We start from the raw sequence: 23,772 nt of genomic DNA, 5'->3' as shown, positions 1-23,772 counted from the left end.
AGGGTGACTACCAACAGCACAGCCACGCAGCGCCCGGACGGGGCTGCCCATTTAGGTGAATTTCAGCAAGTTTGGTGAGTTCACAGTGGAAAAGACAATTTTTCAGTTGACCATCTTGATGACAAATGTTTGATTTTTTTCTTTTTCCTCTGCCAAAAAACAAAGCAAATTGCAGGCTTCCATGCCATCAGTATAGCTGCTCTTGATATATTATAAGGATGAATATGTGGTCACATCTTGAAGTGACAAATTTGGGGTTTCAAGTCTGGAAAACAAGGGATCATCACAGTCATTCATCAGGACTGTGGCTCGGGGCCACGTGGTCCCGCTCAGGTGCTGGTCACACATCCTGAGAGGCTGAAGAGGTTCCTGCAGACCTCTGACCAACACAAGCAGTTGTGGAAAAACACAATTGTAACTGCTTTATTTCATCACAGATGGTTGTTTAAAGCCAAAGTGTATAATGGTTGATTCCTCATTGTAACCTCTGTTTAATCAGCGTAGAGTGAATATAAAGTCCACAAGCTATTCAATCCCTGTTCTATACAGCTGTCAGAGTTATCTTCCTAAAAAGCAAAACTGAATCACACGACTCCCTGATGTATCAGAAATCAGCCCAAATTCCACGGCTTGGAAATCAGTGCCTTTTACAATGAAGCCTCTGCTGTTTTCCTTTACATTTATTCAACAAATATTGATTTATTGTCTGCTATGTGCCTTCACTGTGCTGTCAGTGCCAGCACCTCCTCCCTGTTCCTGAAACCTCCTTTAATCTCTCTGCCTTTCTGTCTTTGCTTGACCTGTTCGCTCTGTCTGAAAGCAGCTTCTGCTCCTAGCACCTGGGGTCCTACCACCCAGCTCAAGCTCCAGTACCAAGCCCCCCCCCACCAATCCTTTCGCAGAGTTCTCGGGGGCAGACCACCAGCCCTCCGTAAACTGCTCCCCCTTAAGGGTGAAGGGGGTGTTCTAATTTGGAGCTCTTGTAGCGGTTGGCTTATAAAATTGAGTTGAACTATATCTGAAGAAAAGCCACATCAATTTGGCACATTCAGTTAATTCATATCCTTGCTTAAAAAAAAATGGATGAACTGGATCAAATGTTTATGGGCTAATGGATTGCTTAGACCCCTTTAACAATGGTTTTTAATCCAAATTGGTCAAATTGATGGGTTTGGAAAACATGGCCTCAGTCTAGAGGGCAAGAGAAATAGAAGCTTTATCGTTACTGATGTTCTAATGTAAATTTCAAAGCCACAGCTATTGTTATTTTTAACCTGATATGGTTATATGTTTATCTATTTACTGCCCTGAACGTAGTCCAAAAGCACTCCTTCATTTAAAATATAACCATGTACATTGTCTATAGATGCTTTAAAAGCTTCACATAAAGCTTTCTAGAGCTTTATTTATAAACCAGTGGTGGTGTGTAAAAGTTACCTGTAAAGTTAGTTGAAAAGGAGGGAACTTCTTTAAGTGCATTTTGAAATCTACAAGATGCTAAATGTTAACACCATTGGTGACTTTTCTTTTTCCCCAGGGATCTGGGTGGCTTGCTTGGCAGAAGGCAGTGTCCATGTGGGGGGGGGGGGCGCAAGCTCTCCTTCTGCTGACTCCCCCTTGTTAACCACCCACTGGTGAGTTAGGTCCCAGGACAGTCAGCCTCTGCGTGACACAGTCCCAGACACATTCTGTGTTAAGTCCCTGAGTCCTGTTTGGTTTCTTACTCTGCTGGACCTGCCTAGACCCTTATAGTGCCTCCCATGTCTATGCTTTAAAACCCAGAGCAGGCCACAAGTGACCACCACAGGCTCCCCTCTGAGTCCCGGCCGGCCTCTCCTATTCCCAGGGTCTTCCACGGCCTCTTAAACAAAAAGCATTCACACAAGCAGCGAAGCTCTCCTAAGTCTCCCTTCTTCACACAATTTATTTATTCCTAAAACATCTTTCTCAGATACACTATTTCACAAGAGAAGGGAACAGAATGTTTTCTCCCCTCCACCTTTTCACCGTCATGAAGGATTCTCATCACTGTATGTCTTCAGGTCCGCCAGGACACGCTCAGTGTTGGAGGTAATTGAGAGAGAGGTGAAAAGATAATTTCTTTTACACTTTGTAGCTTTGAAGCTTCCAAATATTTTAAAGTCAGATGCATTTCTGTGAATTATTCTTAACATACTGAAATTGGTAAGTCCTACATTACCTTAGAGCTAAGTATTTTTCTCTCTTCTCAGTATAATAACTGGCTTTATTCTTCTATGTCTGGTTTTTTTAGCAGCATCTACAATCCACAGCCCAATTTTACATGACTTGAAAAATAGGGGTTTGCATGGAGAAAGGGGTCAATGCTGTACTTCTCAAGGGCAAAAGCAGCTTATATGCAAAGAGGGAGACAGCAGGTATCATTAACTGCCAAGCTTACGAAAAGGATTATAGGTCTTTATTGATAGAAATGATTGAAATCAACCTAACGTGGCAATGTCTAAAAGATAAAAACAAGAATTCATATAATTTTACCAGGGCCATTAATTTCTCTATTGGTACATTAAAAACAAAGAGGGGCTTTCTTATACGAAGAAAAACCAACATTAATTTTAGACACTTTTTTACCTTACATAGCTGATCACTCAAAATGAATGTTTATAGCTAATCCTAAGAAGATAATTTTGGATATATTGTTTGTATTCAAATGTGATACTTGTGCATCATGTTTATTTAATTGTGTTTTATGACATTCCTGGCATAAAATTGGCTCACAGTGTTGAAGGAATTATCAAGTCAAGGTAAAGGAAACAGGAAAGTCACAAATTAGAGGAAAATGAGTTTAATGTGATCTAAATATTTTGCATATAACATAACCATTAATAATGAAAAATAAATTTATTTAATGAGATGAGAATAAGGCAGTTGGTAATGATTTCATATGTATATAGTCTCTCCCATTAATTGCAAAGAAAACCAGGATAAAAGGAATGATTTGGAGGAAATTAAAGTTTTGCCTACATTGGCAAGAGCAATATAGAAAACTCATTTTTACTATTCTAGTAATATAAACTTGATAATAAAGTGAGAAGGAATCTTAGAAATTATCTTAACTCTTTCAGTTGACTTCTCTGTGAGATTAGCGCCCTAGCAAATCAAGCTGACTGGCCTTAGGTTGCACAGCTGGTTAGGGTCTGAGCGGGGACCTGATCAGGGACATTTCTGACTTTGGATCTAGACCATTTTTCACTGTGTCACATGACCTTTAAGATGAAATTCGGCCCCAAGTGAGTATTATGTTGGGCTCATTACAGCTGGGGTGTTCCCGTGTTTAAAAGGATAAACTGATATCGATACTTGTGTGGCAGCATCTTAAATTGGATTTGCAGCCATAAATTGATTTTGGATCTGTCTCATTAGCCAATCTGGAGGGATCGTCCAGCCAATCCATGAAGTGCAATTGTTCCTTTTTCTCTGCCACCTTTATTCCACCCATATTTTCCTCTCTTGATTCCAGTACACTTTTCACCTTTCAGTTTAAATAAGTGGAGAAGGTTTTTTTTTTTTTTCACTTCTTGATTAAGACAATATGATGATTTATAGGATTTGATTCAAAAGCTTTCCTGCTCCATTCAGCTGATTTCCCATACAGATATGTACATAAAAGAATATGCTGAAAAGAAAACATCTGGTGGGCATGAAACGGGTAGGTCTATGGAGTTGATCGAAGGCTGATATGTATTTCTAACCACGGCTGCATGTCTAAGCTTTAGAGATTTTTGAGAAACTATAATTAAAACTATAATTAAAGAATTTCCCACTATTAGTATTTCCTGAGTTGGACAAATCAGCTTATTTATTTATTGTATTATAATTACTGTTAAGAATGCTTGAAGTAAAACAATATGCACTTTATGTAGCAACATAACGACATGTAAAGTGCAAATATTGATAAAATTAAGCAAATAAAAGCTGCAAAGCAATCAGATTTGTCCAATTTCTCACTGGGGTTTTAAACATAATTGCTATCATTGACATAATATAAAATAATGGGGGAAAGTGATTTTTTGAATTAAAATTTTCCCTATTTTTCTTATCATTTTATAGGTAAGAACATTTTTATACTTGAATATAAATTCTATATTATTACTTAAAAAGTAAAAGTGTATTAACTTACGGCCCTGATGCTTTCAAAATGTCCACCTTCTTTCTCAAAATCGATAGGTTGGCCTTTCAGTGTCCAGTAGAAAGTGACATCCAGACTAGCATCGTGAATGGCTTTGCAATTTAGGACGATACTTTCTCCTACTGTTAACTCTGTTCTTTTAGGAGTAAGTTCTATCCTCGTAGGTTCTGTAGAAATTAAAATATGTTAATTAACAACCAGCACCAAGTATTTCCTTTCAGTCTGCATTATCTTAAATAATCAAAGAAGAAATTAAATAAGGAATCCATGCAGTACAATTGTTTCAGATACATGGATTAGATTTTCCACATGTTGAGATAAACTATGAAATATTAACTCTTTGGATGCTGGGCATGTCACTATTTTTTTTTTTTCTTTCTTTTTTTGTGGGGACCAATGATTTAAAAGTTGCTGTTCCTACTAAGGCGTTAACGTGGTCTAAAAAGATGAGGTCCTGTACAACTGGGAAAACATTTGACATTCTGGAGAGGGAAAGTTATAAAGAAGAGGTCGTAGCCTCCCTGTCTACCTTCAAGAAGCATCACATATAAATAAAAGGATCTTTTTCTACAATTAAAATATGCTTCATATCTAAGGAGGAAGCATTCAGGTGAGTTTACTTCTTTAGGGCTCTTGGGAGGCACCTGCCTCAAATTACCATCTTAATAGAGACAAAAAATGAAACCTGGTATCTGCTTCATACTCTACAGAACCTCTCATGAGTAGAAAGGAGTAGAAGAGGCTCCTTCTGGCTAATTATAAAATAGCACTTTTGATAAATTGTGGATGATGTAATTGAGATCTAAGGAGAAAAGAAAAATATTGCATGGATTTTTTTTTTTGAAAAAAATGTTAATGTTTAATGACAGTGATTCAGTTAAGTAAAAAATTATACATTTTTACTGGATTTAGACAACTCTGAACTAACAAAGGCTAATGCCAGTGGCACATTTAAGGGTCATTTGAGCAATAATCAAGCAACTGTAATACGATGTGTTTTTGAATCAAGTAGGGAGGAGATGGAGATAGCATGTTGAGTTAATCTTTTTTTCCTAATGAGATTCCTGATCGTAGATACCTCAGTAAGACTAACAGAAATGATTAAAAATTAGCTTAATGTTCTTATTCTAGCTCTGCTGTTGGTAATAACAGTCTGATGAAGCACATTCTTAACCCCGTTAAGACCCTTAAATATGCACCTTCCTTCTTAGCACCCCCTGAGAGGAGGGGCAACGCCAGGAAAGGAACGTCACTGCAAGTAGCAACAATTTAGAGTCAGCCTTTCGGTGGCCCCCCCGAGTTCCAGTGTCCTCAGTGCAGACAAGTGGTGACAGTTGGTCCGATTGCAATGCTGAGTAACTAAATATTCCACTGAACTCATCACGGACAGACACCATCTTTGTTGGTGTTTGAAAAAAATGCCTGTGCATTACATCCTTCCTCAGTTTTTCATAGAAAATTTAGCCACAGAAGGGATCAGACACAGTCTAGAGGACTGAGTTGGAGCTCAGCTATCTATGCTATTAAATGAAGACGTCTTTCAAATTACGTTCCTCCCACTGAAGTTTGTTTCTTTTCTAGAGGTATCAGAGTGCTGATTATTTAGTTACATTTCTACTTCTAAAGAAAAGGAAAACGAACATTTCTATATTTTTATGGCTAAGGTTTGATTCACTCTGTAATGCATGCACAAATGGAAAGCAAATCATTAAGGATATAACTCCATGGCAAAAAAAATAATCCTTTACCAACTGAAGAGATTTTGGCACTGAACATATGAGATTTTCTTCGTAAGAGCCAATGACATGTAATCTCCAAAGAAGGCTCTAGGCTTGAAATCTAGTTCACTTTGGAACTAGAAAACTACCAGTAACATTTAAGCAGTGATAATTCTCATACTAAAGCATATAAAGCACCCACTGATGAAAACACCAAGGGCAGCTCTGGCCTCCGCCTGTCCGATGCACACTCCAGCCTGCCTCATTCATGTCCCCCTTCGTGACTGCTTCCTGCCCAACCCTAGCTGAGGTGATAGCAAAGAAGTATTACTGACTAAATGCTAAAATTAATCTTGGTAAAGGGAAAAACAATCTTTTTTTCCAAATATTTATTTATTTTGCATACAAAAACTGGGTTGCAGGCCAGAGGAGCAGGGGGTGAGAGGATTCACCAGAGACAGAGTGGGGAGCAGAGCAGGCAGATCAACTGAAATGCACTGCTGAGGGGAGCAGCGGACAGGACAGGAGAGGTCTGCCACGCCATGTGGGTCAGCTCCCTGCCTGGGGATCAAACTAATGTCTCAGTGGCTGGTGATAGCTTCATAGTGCTGAGACTTTAACCCCTGCCCCACCAGGGAGGCCCAATGGAAAAAAAAAATCTTAATACTGTGGACATACTTTTAAATTTTGAGACACCAGCTAAAACTTGAGAAAGTTTCCTTTTTCCTCACATATTTTGTTCCAAATGTAATATTTAAATGTCTACCAGCCAGGGGAGCTTTCTTTCTTGCCCCTGAGCAATGGCAAGAGTCGGCTGGGCCGTGTTAGCTCTCTGTCTGCAAAGCTGTCACCAGCAGGAGCATGCACACACGCGTGCAAACACACATAGATGCACATGGCAGTTACTCGCTTTCTGATGAGACCACGAAACTACGCTCACACGACGTTTAGCCGCATTTTCTTACCTTTTACAGACACTGAAGCTATGATTTCTGCAGAACCAAAGACATTTTCCCCTTGGCAAACATACTTCCCCTCATCTGATTTAGAAGCATTTAGGATCCGTAGACTCCCGTCTGGAAGAATAGCTATTCTGAAAATTATTAAAAAGTTGTTTTTTTTTCCTGTTTTACAGCAAGTCAGTAAGTGGTAACAAACCCATGAACTCTGAAACCAGTTCCGAGGTAATAATACATAAGACGAAGGATCACTGTGAACATATGCATTGGTAGCAGGAATGTTTTACCCTTCAAGAAATTATCCGATACACCCACTTAATATCTTCTTCTGTGTAAAAAGGGCTAGGGAGTTACAGGTTGTTTTTCTTTTGACACTTTTTTGACAGTTATTTTTCGAACTTGTGGTGGAAGGTGACCCTGAATTTGGTTACTAAAACTTAGACTCTACTGTTGCCGAGAGAGATTTGAATATAAAGCTTGGGTATTGCACCACAATCCAAGAGTGACCTCAACAATCAAATATAAAAAGCAACAGCACACACGCAGAGGAGGACACGGAGGCAGCACGAGATGAATTGTGCACAGCCATGAGATGATTTATGGGGGTTCCTTCCCAGGGCGCAGTACAGAAGGTACAGAAATGAGGCCGGGTGCCCGAAGCGGGGCTGTTCTCACTGCACTTGTTCAGCATGTGCCTGTGGTAGCTGAGTTTGCACGTGAGCTTTTTCGAGACCTTTTAAAAAAGTGCACCTTGAGTCTTCTATGAAGGAGAAAAATTAAAGCATTATTAAGAAATTTTAGAAGTTCAGTGCAAATGAGGTTGACATTTGGGATTATACCACATTCTCTGTGTATTCATCTTTCCAGAAGTATATGGGTTTCACATTTAATTAATACTTTGGTCCTTTTTTCTCTTCTGTGCTTCTGAAATATAACCTGCTATTTGACCAGCGCAGCCTGAATCACACAGAGCAGCTGTCTTGGGGTGATGTGGCCGCCCCTTGAGTTTGGACTGACTGTTTTTAGGGATGAGGGAGTGAGACGGAGCAGTCGCCCCACGAACTTAAAATCTTACAGTGGATTCTCCCAGTCCTGAAAATAAACCTTTATCCCATGGCAATACATTGAACCACTGAAGATACAAGAGTTAAATCTGTTTAGTCAATAGGCTTCATGTGATTTGAGAATGCAGATCCAATTGTGCCAGCTGCCCAGGACTGATGGTTATTGAGAGGCCTGGACCAGGTGACAATTGGATTAGCTGCTGTGCGGCTGAGCACCGCGTATGAATCTGTATGTACATATCACCATCAATAAAGATGCCAGTTTGAAAACATCATTGAGTTTTCAATATGGATCAAATTTGATTTACAGTGAGTAAGGAGGGGGGCGAATTTAGAAACAAGCCAAACTGGGATAGATAATTTGATTTTGTAATGCATGTCAGGAAGAGACACTGACTTAAGATGTTTGGAGAACATAGAGCCCTCAGAAGATATAAAATCCATGCGAGATGGTCAATGAAAAATTTTGCTCGTTATTTAGAAGTGTGCATGTTCTACAGAATCGGACTATCTGTTCCATTTCAATCCCAAAGACACACCCACTGCAAAAAGACACATTTGAAAGGAAATAATTATCCTTGTTATAAACAAACAGGCATTCTCTTATGAGGATTACAAACCTTAGTGAAATTTAGTTCAATTCCACACACTCGGTAGATCATTAATACCTTGAAAATATTTGTATTTTACTGACTGGCAAATCTAGCAGGTAAGAAATTTGTTTCAAAAGAATAAATAGCTCTTAGACACTGATAGTAATTTTGCTCATGTTTTAAGATAGGTCTGTTCTTGCCGACGGGGACCCACATTTTATATCCCCTTTTTAATATAGTTTATAAAAGCCCTCTTGCTTTCGGCCACCAGTCCACTGGGGGTGAAGAACTGTGAATACTGTGGTGTTTTTATCTGTTGAGTGGTGGAGTCGTTTGACCAAAAGCCTGTCTACAGATTCAAATTGAAAATCCTGATCAAGTGAGTCTTTTTTTTTTAATTTAGTAAAGAAAAACAGGTTAGATCATGAATGACACACATTATAATGCTTGGTTATTGCACACATAATTACTTGAATAACTGAATAATGATTAATTTTTCCTTGCAGTTTCCAGTTTCTTTATTTTTCTTTTACCATTACCACGTGAACTCTCAAATTTTGGGGTTAATTATGCTACGACTTTCGTGAATGGTGAGGTTAAGCTGCGTTGGGTTTAGGGAGAGAGTTTACAATCATCAACTAGTATCTAGCCGTCAGCACCAAGTCATGCCTACTTTATTCTGGCTCCTCAACTTTTCTAGGGGTCTCCGCCTAGACCTGGAGAAGTCTTAGTTCTCACCTTGGACCTAACTACTGGACTGCAACCCTGTGAATCTGCCCGGTACCCCAGTTTGCCTATAGTAACACTGTGCTTAGCTCTATCTTGGAAGATTTATCACTAAATTCTTTTTTTTTAAGATTTATTTTTATTTATTTATGCATACAAGAACTGGGGTGCAGGCCAGAGGTGCAGGGGTTGAGAGGAATCCCCAGAGACAGAGTGGGGAGCAGAACAGGCGGATCCACTGAAATCCACTGCTGAGGGGAGCAGCGGGGAGACAGGAGAGGTCTGCTGCATCCTGTGGGTCATGTCCCTGGATGGAGATCGAACTCGTGTTGCAGCGGCTGCGGATAGCTTGACAGCACTGAGACTTAACCCTTGTGCCACCAGGGAGGCCCCATCGCTAAATTCTTGGTACCCAGCCTGAGTTACAAACTTCAGGGCCATTTCCTCCACTTCCCGTTTTCATGTTCGGTTTATCTGCGAGACACCACATAACCAGCTCAGACCTTTTCAAGCAGACGCCTTGCCTGGGAGTACCAACTTTCCTCCTCCTGCCATGATTAGAGATCATGCTCTGACTTCCACATGAGATTTATTCCTGGCATCATACCATGGTGACTATCACATTACAGAATCATCAGTCACTCACGCTACATGCTTTGAAGTCAGAGAGGACCAAGTTCCAGTCACTGCCATTAATCAGAATGTGTGTGATCATAAGCAAAGTTACTAAATCTCTTTTCTACTTTTGCAAAACTGTCATAAATTATATAAACTATTTAAAATATAATTTGTGACAAATTTTAAGAAGGAAAAAGTAGAGCATCAAAGGATATTCTTCCTACACAAACCTCTGCTATTTAGGGCATTTGCTAAGTCTGTTCTGGGCAGTAACATTTGAGCCGAGGACCAGGGGTGAGAGAGTAACTACGGTTTACCTTTTTGCGTAAATACTAAGATAGTGATGACTGAAGCATCTGGTTTATGTTTACGTTTAACATTTTAAGAAACTGGCTCTGCAGGTCTCCAACCTTATATTGCATTCTCAGTCTGTATTTTATTTCATTTGTAATTTACAAAGGCATCACACACAGAAATCTATACTGATATAGCAGGTACATTCTAAACAGATGATAATTACAAATTAGAAGGAAAAGTCAATGAATTATACCATTTTTTTCTTCCTCCCACCTCTGAGTGGGATTGAATTATTCAGACATCTATTTGGAGGCCAGTGCTTTAGTCTTATAAAATCATGTATCTTCCACTAATCGCCACCTACCTATTTATCATTGCTCAGATCTACCTGAACCCCTTGTTGATCCTCTGAAGTTAGATTTATTTCTACCTTCGTATTTTTTGCTTCTTCAAAACTGCGTCATAGTATTCGCCATATTTTTCCTTATCATTCAATGAACAGGCATTTTATCCACTGAGCATATAACTCCATCATTTTCAAGAGATTACATAAAGATGTAAGGCCTAAGCAAAATTATCGATCCAACAATCAAAAAATAACCAATGTTGAAAATAACACAATGTAATATTGTAACAATTAGCCAAGCTCGAGTTATCTCTTCCTTCACTGTAGGAGAACATTAATTACCATCATAACAATAGGATAAACATTTTACTATTAGATTAACTTCAGTGATTGTTACACACATTACTTTAAAACAGTTTATAGCAAAAGTATCTTCCATATGGCTACAGGTAAGCTCATGATTTTTTTTTTTAAAGATTTATTTATTTATTTGTACAAGCACTGGGTACAGTCAGAAGCGCAGGAGGGTGAGAGAATTCACCAGAGCCAGAGCGGGGAGCAGAACAGGCAGAAGGACCGAAGTACACTGCTGAGGGGAGCAGTGGGCGGCAGGAGAGGTCTGCGCGCCATGTGGGACCCTCGCCGGTGGCCAGGGTTCAAACCAGCGCTGCAGAGGCTGCGGGCAGCTTTGCAGCCCAGCGCTCAACTGCTGCGCCACCGGGGAGGCCCAAGCTCACGATTCTTGATAAAATCTGGGATGAGATCTTTTAAAAATAAGAGATGCTGGGATGTGTGAGGGCCTCACAATGGTTCTGCTAATGATAAACACGCCTTGATCATGTATGATGTATCAGGCGTTGCACTAATCTTCTTGCACACTTCATTCATGCAACGCTTCTCGTTCCTCTGTGAGCTGAATTTTGTTAGTCTCATTTGCAGACAAGAAAACTGGTTCATCATCATTTGCCACTTGATGCCAGGCAAGTCAGCAAGCGGCACAGCCCCAACTGCCGCCAGGCACCGTGACTGGCTATTGGCTTCTCTGTTGGTATCTTCCTGACTAATCTGTGACCTCCGTCGTGCACTGTCCTGTAAACTCCACCATAACTTGTCCTCAGCAAACAGGGGCTGAATTAAACCGAATATACTTTAAGCATCTTATTTTACAGATGCAGAAGTGGAGACCCAGTCATTCCAGTCACAGTTTTGCTAACGCTTAGCAAGCCCCTACTATTTGCCGAGCCCTACACAAAACTCTTTCAATAAATTACCTTATTTTAATTCTTACAAAGACGCCAGGAAACGAAGAAGAGGAAAATGAGGCACGGAGTTGATATAACTCCCAGGACTTGAGCCCAGGCTTGGGCTGCGCTTTCAGCTGCTTTAGGAGACCCAAAGGAAATGTGAAAGAAGCTTGGGGAGCCCAAGAGTGTGTGCGTGGGGGGGTGGGGGAGCCCCGACAGCCATGGAAGCTGACAGAGGGGGAATCTAGAGTAAGAAGAGAAGACGCATCCAACAGATGATGGAAATGAGAGTTCATATTCGATCAGTAACATTTTTCAAAAGCCCAGGGCAACACGCTCTCCGGGAGGCGCTGCGGTCCCCACGCTCTTCCCTTCCGTCCCATTAGATGCGCTCAGCTGGAGGAGTGAGGTGACCCAGAAAGCCCCGCCTGCAGCCTGGAGAAAGCGAGAGGGAACGCTCACGTGCAGAGGCTGCCTCAATGAATGGGCCTCCCCTCCAGCCCTGAGCATGGTCAGGGAATCAGAAGATGCACGTGATTAAACCGCACAGCAGAACAAGCGCCCCTTTCTGAGGGCCTCCCCACCAGGGTGCACGCGGCAGGACAGCAAAGGCCCCCCTTCCCCCTGGAGTCACCTCTCACTGCAAGGGCCTGTTTTGCATGAGTTTATTGGCACATTCTCCGCGTGTGCCCCTATCTCTGTGGGGAGGCAGCGGGTAACTTTCCTCGGCTTCTCCAGGGAGTCTGCGACAAAGGGTAAAGAACCACCCTACAGTCCTTTGCTTCACAGATGAGGTAACAGCACCGGAGGAGGAGGAGGAATGTCTCCAGTATTTCTTTTTCAAAGCTCAGGGAATAACTCAGACCAGTAACCCCGGAGTCGTCATTTACCCATTTACCTCTCCGCACAGCAGCTGGCCACACTGGGCCTCGCGCGCCTTTCAAATACCTCCACGTCAGTCACCGCGTGTCTGGCCCTGGCGAGCCTCACCGCAGAAGACGGCGTGCAGTGGGTGGCCAACATGACATGACGCCACTTCGCTTTTCCTCATCCCTGCCTTACCCGTGTTCTAACTCGTTTCCCTCCCTCCTGCGGCCATCCAAGAAGGAGCCGCGGCCTTTAGAGAAGTTCCAGCTGTTGCCAAGGCGAACTTCATCCCCGAGTTCCTCCTCTTCTCCCTCCCTCAGCGCAGCGCTGACAGGTCACCTCGGAGCGGGCAGCTGCCAGGAGAGCGGCCTCTCCTCACACCTCCTCTCTTCCCTCTTGCCAGGTCTTCCGCTCCGCGTGGCAGAGAACGCGCAAGAGAGCTGGCGAGACCAGTGTCTCCTTCTGCCCGACTCCCGGGGACTCTTCTGGGCTCTGGCTGCCCCTTGGCGCCGCTGGCACCCACCCAGCCCTCTGCGGAGCCCCTGGCTGGGAGCGCGGGCGGCAGGGAGACTCAGGGAGACTCTGAGAGGCCCTGATGAACCTCTTCCCAGCTACTGCGTCCTCAGCCCTCGTCCAGCATCGCCCCCCGCAGCAGCCTGCTCAGGAGCCCAGGGCCCAGGCCGCTGACCTGCGCCTGAGCCCGTGCAGCCCCGACGGGCCCCACACGCCTGCTGTCTCCGCGCAGCTTTCCTTCCCGCCACGCCTTCCTGTCACAGTGCCTCTCTCCAGAAACGCCGCCGTCCAGTCAGCAAGTCGGCTACCTAAGCAAATGCTTGATGGAAGAACAGGATGACTTCTACGAGCAGAGAATGTGGAGTTAGGAAGGACAAAGCACAAGCCTTGCAACCCCTGTGAAGCCAAAGCCCGCAAAGCCCGTCTTCCCTTCTCTCTCGAATTTTCTCTCACACAGACAGCGCTGAGCAGTGGAAAGGGGTGGGGTGATTATTTGGACGAGCAGAACTGGTTCACTACGCAGGCTCTGGAGGTGCTACCTGATTTCTAAACTTTCGGTCATCTCTTCAGAGGATTGGATGCGGATGTAGCTTTGTTCTCCGCTTCATTCTCAGACTGAACATGCAGTTATCACTTGCTCTTTACCACTCCTAAAATTCCCCTGGGCTGTTGCAATTTTGCTACCTCGACTTTCAATCAGGGCATGGCCTATTCCAGCACACGGGGCCCACCTCCCCACAGTGGATGACATCGCCATGTGGATGACGTCACCTAGTGGATGACATCGTCACATAGATGACATCACCATGTGGATGGCAACGCGGTGTGGATGACATCGCCGTGTGGATGACGTCTCCCCATTGCATCCGACAGGACACGTGATGCGCTTCCCCGCCTTAGTCCCGCTCTGCCTTTCCAATGCCATCCAAGCTCCCAGCTGCTTCTCACATCTATCCCCGACGCGCCTCCCGTTCACAATGAGCCCCGTGTCTCTGGAGAGTCCATTTCCCCAGGATCTTCAGTCTCTGCAGTTTCCTTCAATCGTGAGCAAATTAACCAGTCTCATAGTTTCTGGGGATTTCTTATCATTCTCTAACTTTTTGACAGTTGTTTCTCCGGTCACAACTGGGCGATGTTCTCTGATCCTCACTTAGTATCTTTTCCCCCAAACATCATCACTTCTCTGTCCTCTTTTACTTCTAGAACATTCCTCAGTATCCCAGATTCCAGCATAGTTAGGATGTTGTGTTTTCCCAAGCTGGAAATTTACTTGAGGAAGGAAAGGAGCATCACAACACGATAACGAGTCAGCAAATGGTGGTTAAACAGCACTCAATTCTACATTAGTGTAAATTAATTTATCAAGCCACGCTGTTTTCATGAGTCCTGATGAGAGCTCTGGCTACCTAATGGCTGTGGAGGTAAAGAGTAAATCCATAGGCGAGAGCCAGCAGAAGGCACTATGAGTTAACTCTACTAGACAGGATTGCGATTCCGATCTTGTTTTCACTGTTAAAATGTTTTCCATCCTCCCTGGTTTGGGGCCTTTTCAAGTGCTACTGTCTGTCTATTAGCCCGAATGTGTCCGTTTCTCCTTACCGGCGATACAAAGCTATTAAAAACGTAATGGCTGTTCTTCCTTTGAACCATACTTTGAAAAACGCAATTTATTAGCCAGATAAAAACCCGTGCATTTATAACATTGTCTCTCTATTATATATTAAAGCCATTTCTTCATCATAGGCTCCCAAATAGTTAGGCGAAGGCTGTCTCAACTAACTGCAATTCTCCGCTTTCCCCTGGAAGCATCTGGCTTAGCACTAATGAGAAATTGATCTTACAAAGAGAGAGAAATTAAAACCAAACACAATAAAGCTTGGTAAATGCTTTCAGAGTGACTGTTCCCTGGACTTTACACTTTTCCACTGAGTTGCTTCTAAACCTGAAAGATGCTGCGGAATTGGATACAGCCCCAGAGTGAAGCCTTTTTTATAGAAAGCACAGATGAGGTGGCATTGAATCACTTACCCTGTAGCTTTTCACAGTGTTCTGAATGGAATAATCTGTCATTTCATGTTAAGTTGGGCATAAAATCTGTCAGTATTTAATTCGGACTAACAAGAAGAAGGACAGATATTTATAAAGAATTGAAATCTTCATTACTTGTGAATTTGTCTGAGGTTTTGCATTTTCTTTTCAGTCATCTGCTTGTGTAAATATCTAAACCTCAGAGGAGGTGGGGATAAATTATTGCTCTTCTGAAACCTCTAAGGTCACCGAGATAGCATCCAGGGCAAAATTATGAATTTGTGATATGCCCACCTGGGATGGATCATGGTCCATTTTAAATTATACTGACCTAATTAGAAAGCCTGACGGCGGCAAAGCTCTTGAATATTAAAAGAATGCACTTCATTTTTTTTTATTAGTTCTGCTTCATGAGCAGATCTTCCACTGTTTAGCTCAAGTTACTTTTTGGACAGAGTCAATCCACATCAGTGATTTTGGATGGCCTTCTAGGGTAAGGTGACTTAACTTCAGCAGTAAGTGCAAAACCCCACCCCCCATGCCTCTTGTTAATCAACCTTGACTTTAATTCTACACCTCATCTCCCTCATCCACCAAATGAAGAGTAATAGCTAGATTTCCCAGACACTCTTCACCTACTTACCCATAATTCCAAAGATTTTTCTTACTATTTTGTATTCCATAATTTCCTTTCTATCTTACAGTAAGCTCCAGACAATCTCTCAGTGTATAATTTTTTCCCTGCATTTTGTTTTGCTTTTGGAAACTGCCTTGAGCTTATTTTTCCTTCAAGATTGTCTCAGACAGACTTGTTTGACTTGATCATAAAGTCTAATAATACGATTTTGTGTATAGTCTTATGCAAAAAAGTATGAATAGCAGCAGTGCACAATGTGTGCAAATGGCTAGACACACTGAAGAGCACAGGCATAAGGCTAAAAAAAATGTGTCTCAGAAGACAGGTTCCCCATATGCGACTTCCAATGTGCACTGGACATGGTCTCCAGGCCACTGGCCTCTCTCTCGGATGGCACATGTCGGCAGCAAGGCCCAGATCCTGAAATCCCGAGACCCACACTGGCCCCTGTGCACGTAGGCAAAACCGCCTGACTAGGACAGGGCTCAAGAATTTATTTGGGTGGTGGCAAAGAAGTATTTGAGGAATTCTCAGTCAGGACTGCCTAGAGCATAGGGAGAAATCAAGGATAACTTAAAATTTCAGTTGCCTTCAGGGCTAAAGTGGTGCCACATAGAAAGCTCTGGAGAAAAGCGAAGCTACTGTGGGGATGTCAATCAAAAACTACATTAGCCCAACAGCTTAATTGTTTAGGTGTCAGCCCCATCTCACTGCACTGTTTGCTCACCTGCTCTTTTAATGAAGAAGTATATGCTGCCAAAAAATCACACACAGGTCGTTTTTATTTTAGACAAACTCTGCTTCTTATGGGCTGCATGGTTTTGGGCAAGAAATTTAGTCTCTAACTAATCCATTTGTAAAATGAAGCATCATGATATTTATCTGGTAGCGGTAAGATTTACAAATGTATAAAGTGGCTACCACCGTGCCATTGTTAATAGAAGGCATCAATCGGCATTTTTTTCCCCTGAATTATTTTTTTTTACTTTATATATTTTTACAGCATTTATCATTTTTGCACAATGTATGAATTTTCATCTTGGTTATAGTCCCCGTACAATTCCCACCCTCCTTATTTTGACAGTAATCCCCCTTTCCCTCCACCCTTCACCCCGTAGTCTGTCTCTGGTTCATAGTTGCTTGTTGATTTTGATTTTTACTTTATTATAATTAGTCTTTTTCCTGGTTCCTTATTTAGATCTTCTAAATTCCTGCTACAGAAACATTAACTCCAAAGAGCACCTGCACCCCTATGTTTATAGCAGCAATATTTACAATAGCTAAGCTATGGAAGCAACCCAAATGCCCAAAAATAATGACTGGGTCAAGAAGAAGTGGTCCATATACACCATGGAATATTACTCGGCAATCAAAAAAAGATAAGCTCATGCAGTTTGTGGCACTTGTTTTTTAACATTAAAAAATAATAAGATACAGCCCTATTTATAATAGCCTGTCATGGAAATAGCCTAGGTGCCCAGGGGCAGAGAAGTGGATCAGAAAAATGTGAGATATATAGAATCTTACACAGACACACACATACACACACACACACAGAGCTATATACTCAGCTACGAAAAAAAGATGAACACTTGCCATTTGCTACAATGTGGATGGAATGGAGGGGATTAGTTGAGAGAAATAAGTCAGAGGGAGAAAGACAAATACCAAATGGTTTCCACTATATGTGGAACATAGAAAAACAAAACAAAGGTTCAGTCAAAAAAAACCAACAATAAGCCTGTGACATCTGACTGCAAAACTGATGCATGTTTTCTCAACTTCCTCCAGTTATTAGAAAATATGGATTTTTTCCTATTTAATTGATATTTTCATGATATTTACCCGGGATGGTATGAGGTTTGGAAAAGAGAAAAAAGAAGTCCTAGCTACCGCTTTTAACAAGGCTGCATTTTAATTTAAAGCAAAGATGCATCAAAGAGCACCTTAATGGCTAAATAAGTATCAAAGAACTGAGAACTACAGTCCTTGGTATACAATCCAAGCTCATAAAAGATATGCAATAATCTACAACATGCATAATAGATACTTTGTCCTATCCTTATATTCACCTTTTGTTATCAGAATAAGTTTTTAGACTGTTTGTCATGAATGCCAAGAGCTGAATGTTGAGAACCATCTGAACTGAATCTTTCAGACTCATGATTTAAATTAGGATCAATGACTATTTACAGCAATGAGCACAGCGACCTATGAGAGTAGGTTGACAGAAATAGGCGCGTTCTCGCCCTCAAGAATTTTCCAAACTTAGACTTGTGCTTAAGAGTGTTGATTTAAGTCAGGCACATTTGACCTTGGGTGACTTATTCAACTTTGCAGAGCCTTCGTTCTTCATCTGTAAAATAAGAATAATAATAAAACTCTCATTTCATTGAGTGGAGATAAACGAAATAAAGCATATGAAATGCTCTTTGCAGTGGCTGGTGAATAACAATAAGCAGCTATTATTATGGCTGTTTTCACTGGGTAAAGTTCTTCAAGATAATGGGAAGCTCTAGAGAGGCAAATATTCCATGCAGGGAAGACTAAATCAGAGACAGTGGGACAATCAGTGAGCTGGGAGGAGATTCTTAGTTAGAGGGTAAGTAAATTAACTTGGGTTAAGCAACAGGGCCAGGAGAAATAGAAAGTTTGGAGTCGGCAGTAGGTCAGGAAGATTGATTGTGGGACTGTTGGTTTTTGTTTTTTTTTTAAGATTTATTTATTTATACAAGAACCGGGGTACAGGCCAGATGTGCGGGAGGGTGAGAGGATTCACCAGAGACAGAGTGGGGAGCAGAACAGGGAGACTGACGAAATACACTGCTGAGGGGAGCAGCAGGGAGAAAGGAGAGGTCTGCTGCGCCATGTGGGTAGCTCGTGCTGCAGAGTCGCAGACAGCTTCACAGTGCAGTGCTCAACCACCTGCACCAGCAGGGAGGCCCCAGGACTGTTGGTTAAAAGTCAATTCTAAAGCAGCAATGCAGGGAGTTGTACACCATATTTGTTGACTTCAAGGGCATGGTGGCTTGGTAGGTATTAGTAGCGACAACATCTAGGGGAATTTTTACTGCAAGAAATATTTTCATATGCCTCTAAACTTTTATCTATCCAGATTGTTTACATCTGCAGATAAGTTGCTTTGTGATATTAAACATTCATTTAAACCACTGACATTGCAAGAAAAGTATATGCTCTGGGTGGCACAACATAAAAAATATATATAAATGGTTTTAAATAATCATCAACTATAAATTAACAAAATAATCTTTATAATGAGCTTGGATTGTATACCAATTCCTTATTTTTATGAGCTATTATATCGCAATGTAAGTGTCTTCAAGTTAATTTTAACAAAGGATGCGTCTAGTTAAACTCTTAACATAGAAATCTATTTTTTGTATTGTTTTCAACCTGTCAAAATAATGAAATGGCACACACATTTGGAAAGATAATTTTTCCACATGAGCTACAAATAATGTTTTTTAAAACTTAATACACTAACACATTTGTAAGGCTGTAGGAGGCATGAAAGCAATAGTGAACTAGTGTCTTATTTACATTCCCTTGGCTGCTTTGAGTGTGAATAAAACCTCATCTGGCATTCTAGAAAGGAACTGAGTTATCTGATACCCTGACTTGCAAAGCAGATTAAGTACCATCTATCTTTCTCTTCCATGAAAGGTGAAATGTTACTTAGCAACTGGAAAAAAAGATAGTTACTAAGTAACATGCATTATATTCAAACATCTTATAACTATTAATATTAAGGGTGAAAGGCATGAGGCACACTAGCAAACAAGAAATGCACAGCATGTTAAGCTCTTTTTTAAAAAAAAAGATTTATTTATTTACGCATATAAGAGATGGGTGCAGGCCAGAGGTGTGGGGTAGGGGGTGAGGGGATTCATCAGAGACAGAGTGGGGAGCAGAAAAGGTGGATCTACTGAAACACACAGCTGAGGGGAGCAGTGGGGAGACAGGAGAGGTCTGCTGCGACCTGTGGGTCAGCTCGCTGGCTGGGGATCGAACTCATGCTGCAGTGGCTGGGATAACTTGAATGTGCTGAGACTTAACCCCTTGTGTCACCAGGGAGGTCATTTCTGAAGTTGATGGTTGTGTTTGTGATTGTCCTAAGTATGTGTGTGTGTGTGTGTGTGTGTGTCCTCGTGAGACTACGCTCCTACTGGAAGTCCTGCACAACCATCTTTCTCCATAAGGCAGCAATATGCATGATGGGATGAGGCAGGTCCATGTACAGTATTAAAAACACTGCCCAAAGTAACAGTGCCCATGGCCATTGCTTAGAGTCTTCTGAACCCAAAGAATCCTGCATATTTTCAGCAAGTTCACTGGAAAAAGCAGTAACTGGCCTATGCTCTACTGTCAACCCATTATCTCTCTAGAAAGGAAACCAAATGACCTTTGTCACCTTGGTTTCTTCTGCAATAACACAAAAATTCAAAAGGAATCAAAGAGCTGAACAGCAGCAGCAGGGTGGAAACTCATTCTCATCGTACACCGCACACGGGGAGCAAGCTCGCAAAGCCAGCGCGCTCCTCGTGGCAGGTAGATAATTCAAATAATAAGTAAAAACCAGTCCTGTTTTGTCACCGCAGCATGCAGTGATCACATGCATACACTTCAGGGACGCACGAAGAAGTGGAGGCATCTGTCACCCTCACGCAGGGCGGGAGCTGCCACCCTGAGTGCCAGTGCACGCATGTTCCGGAGTCGGTGAGGATCGTGCTGCTTGTTCTTGTAGCCCTGGCATCGAGTCTATGTTCCTCAGCATCATGGTTCAGTGTTGCCCATTTTGTTCAGTTTTGTTCAGTAGTTTACAGTGTGATCCAGACACAAAAATAAGTTCAAAGTGGATGGAAGCCTTAGCTAGAAGACCCAGAACAATAAACACAGAAGCAAGCACCAGGTGCGCTTCACGACAGCGATGATGGAGATGTCTTGCGGACCCAACCACAGGGAAATAAACACTTGGGAGTACCTCAAATTCAAAACCTTTTACACAGCAAGAGAAAGTAGTAGCAGACTGAAAACACACGCTATTAAAGGGGGAAGCTGTTCACACATCACACGGCCAACAAGGGGTCAATGTCCAAAGCAGACGAAAACTAACACAATTAGTAACAGGCCAACCCAATGCAAAACATGGGCAGCCAATCTGAACAGACAGTTCTCAAAGGGGACATACAGAAGGCCAACAGACACACGGAAACACAGTCATCATCGCTTCCAACAAAGGGTGTGCTTCTCAGAGCCATGCTGGACAGGATGTGGCCAAGAGGAGGCCTCACACGGTAGGGGGGATGTGACTGGTGCAGCAAATCACTGAGCTTCTGAACTTGCGTTTATTTGTAAAATAGGGGTCTGATAACCTCCCTGAAGGGGTTTGCATGGCAGAGGACATTACTCACTCACACGGCATAGTCACTTTAGAATAATCATGGCTCAATCCTTGCGATAATAACAATGAGTAGATATTGATTTATAATAGCATTACCAACTTTCTGCCAGTTATTCATAAGAACTGACGATTTCACATGCATTTAGGAGGAGGGACCAAAAACTACCATTTATACTGGGGGCGAACCACAAAGTCCATCAGGAAATACACTGTGACCGCACAGTCGACACCTTTCTTGGCGCATCAGTCCGACGGGGCTGCACAAGTTCAGGTGCGCATGGCCTAAGGCTGCTTGTTTGTTTCTATGGAGAAATGCTTTTAATTTACCGGGTTCTTTTGATGGGTTTTATTTGTTATATGTTTCCATTTTTGGAAGTAAATAATGCAGAAAATGCTTGGAGCAGGGAGGGGGCCAGGGGGCTGAGTGCCAGGTCTGCTTCTGCCAGCAGTGAGTCAACCCGCTTTAAGCGGACGACGCCCCAGCATGGCTGCTGCTAAAATGCTTCCTGCGCCTTCCCAGAATACCGGGAGCCTGTTGGAAGAGCCTTCCTGAAAGCAAGCACCAGCTGAAAAGAAGCCGCCGTTGGGGTTAAGGAGGAGAGGGAGACAAATGAACAGCTACAGAAATGACACTCAGGTGGGCAGCGAGACAGCCAGGCCGAAGGGCGGGAGGAGCCTGATGGGTGATTTCACTTAGAGGGTCAAGACAAAACATTGTTCATTTCCTCCAGGGATAAAATTGTGGCTAAAGGAGATGTGATTAGTGTCACATTGTGAAGGGTTAAGAGTTTCCGAAAAACTAGCAGACAGGACCAGGAGACAATTCTGACTGAAAGATATTATTAAACAGCGCTGAGGCCAGAGGACCGGCTTTCACCACCTGCCAAGAGCTTTTCACGGAGGAATAAAGACATACTTTGCCCAGGAAGCCAAGAGACACCCGAGCCTATTATAACGTGGCTGAAGATATTTCAAAATCTTTTAGGTGCACAAAAATATAAGCAACAGTCAATCTGTTCTGGCAAAAAAAAATATATATTCATGTAACTTTGAGTTGAGGAAAAGCATTTTTATCTAAATTGCACAAGACTGTTTAATAAAATCTGGGCAAAAGGCATGGCTGGAACGGATTGCAGGGCCTAGTGTGAAAATAAAAGTGAAGAAACTGCGTGGCTAACATCTGTGCAAATTAATGTAGGAAAACCATTGAAAAGTCTACAGATACTGTAGCAGGAAGCTTGCCCAGTCGGTGGGGAATTTACTTCCAGAAGCTTTATTGAAAGGGGGTTTTCGTTACATGCCTTGCATTTTGGGGTTAAAAATCTTCACTACAAAACTCAGTTAGGGGCCATGGTCCCCCAGTTTCAAGCAAACAGCCCTCCGTCCACCATTTTTCCTTCCAGCTCAATCTCTCTAAATTCCTCTATTCTCTCCACTGCACGCACAGATTTCTACGCTACGTACATCCGACCAACCTGCCACTGTCTCTGCCACTTCTTTTCTTCACAGCCCTTTCTCTCCCAACTCAAATATTATGATCAATTTTTATAATCAGTTTTTTAGAAACTCACTAAGTCCCTCTCATTTTATTATGCTGCATACATCCATCCGGCTTCTGGTTAAATCCAATAACTCTTTGCCCACCAAACTGAGCATAACTGGCGTCAAACACACCCATTTGCCACCTGATGTCACCTTGAATCCATAACGCCCTCTTTTAAGTGGGTCCTTAAAACCATCTGGTCCCCGGCCTCCCCTGGTGGCGCAGGCGGTTGAGTGCAGTGCTGTGAAGCTGTCCGCAGCCTCTGCAGCTCCGGTTCTACCCCAGCTGGCCAGCGAGGGGCCCGCATGGCACGGCAGACCCTCTCCTGTCTCGCCCGCTGCTCCCCTCAGCAGTGTATTTCGTCAGTCTGCCTGTTCTGCTCCCCGCTCTGTCTCTGGTGAATCCTCTCACCCTCCCGCGCATCTGGCCTGTACCCCGGTTCTTGTATAAATAAATAAATAAACAAACAAATAAATAATCTTAAAAAAAAAAAAAAACCCTATCTGGTCCCTACTTTTTTTATATACATTTTTTTACATCATTTTTCATTTTTGCACAATGTATGCATTTTCATCTTGGTTATAGTCCCCGTACAATTCCCACCTCCCCTTGTGTTGATCCTCCCCCCTCCTCTCTCCCGTATGTGTGTCTGGTTTATAGTTGCTTGTTGATTTTGATTTTTACTTTATTATAATTAGGTATTTTCCGGTCCCTTATTTAGGTTTTCTAGATTCCTGCTATGAGTGAGACCATCCGGGATTTTTCTTTTTCTTTCTGGCTTATTTCGCTGAGCATGATCCCTTCCAGCGCCATCCATGTTGCTGCAAACTGCATGAGTTTATCTTTTTTGATTGCTGAGTAATATTCCATGGTATATATGGACCACATCTTCCTGATCCAGTCATCATTTTTGGGCATTTGGGTTGTTTCCAAAGCTTAGCTATTGTAAATCGTGCTGCTATAAACATAGGGGTGCAGGCGCCCTTTGGAATTACTGTTTCTGTGTCCTTACTTTTAGTAAGGTTAGTAACC

At 42.4% G+C, this 23,772-nt stretch overlaps 1 protein-coding gene across 1 annotated transcript in view; it reads right to left on the bottom strand.

Moving 5' to 3' along the window:
* CNTN5 (contactin 5) overlaps nt 1-23,772 on the bottom strand; it is a 657,624-nt gene that overhangs the window by 110,535 nt on the left and 523,317 nt on the right. The window contains exons 17-18 of the mRNA XM_054692969.1: nt 6,849-6,976; nt 4,157-4,332 (exon numbers count right to left, since the gene is read on the bottom strand). Of these exons, the coding sequence (XP_054548944.1) occupies nt 4,157-4,332; nt 6,849-6,976 (304 nt within the window). The remainder of the gene's footprint in view (nt 1-4,156; nt 4,333-6,848; nt 6,977-23,772) is intronic.

The sequence above is a fragment of the Talpa occidentalis genome, unplaced genomic scaffold, assembly GCF_014898055.3.
Source record: "Talpa occidentalis isolate TD23 unplaced genomic scaffold, MPIMG_talOcc4v2.1 talOcc4.12, whole genome shotgun sequence".
Lineage (NCBI taxonomy): Eukaryota > Metazoa > Chordata > Mammalia > Eulipotyphla > Talpidae > Talpa > Talpa occidentalis.
This window is presented reverse-complemented; position numbering and strand designations above follow the sequence as displayed.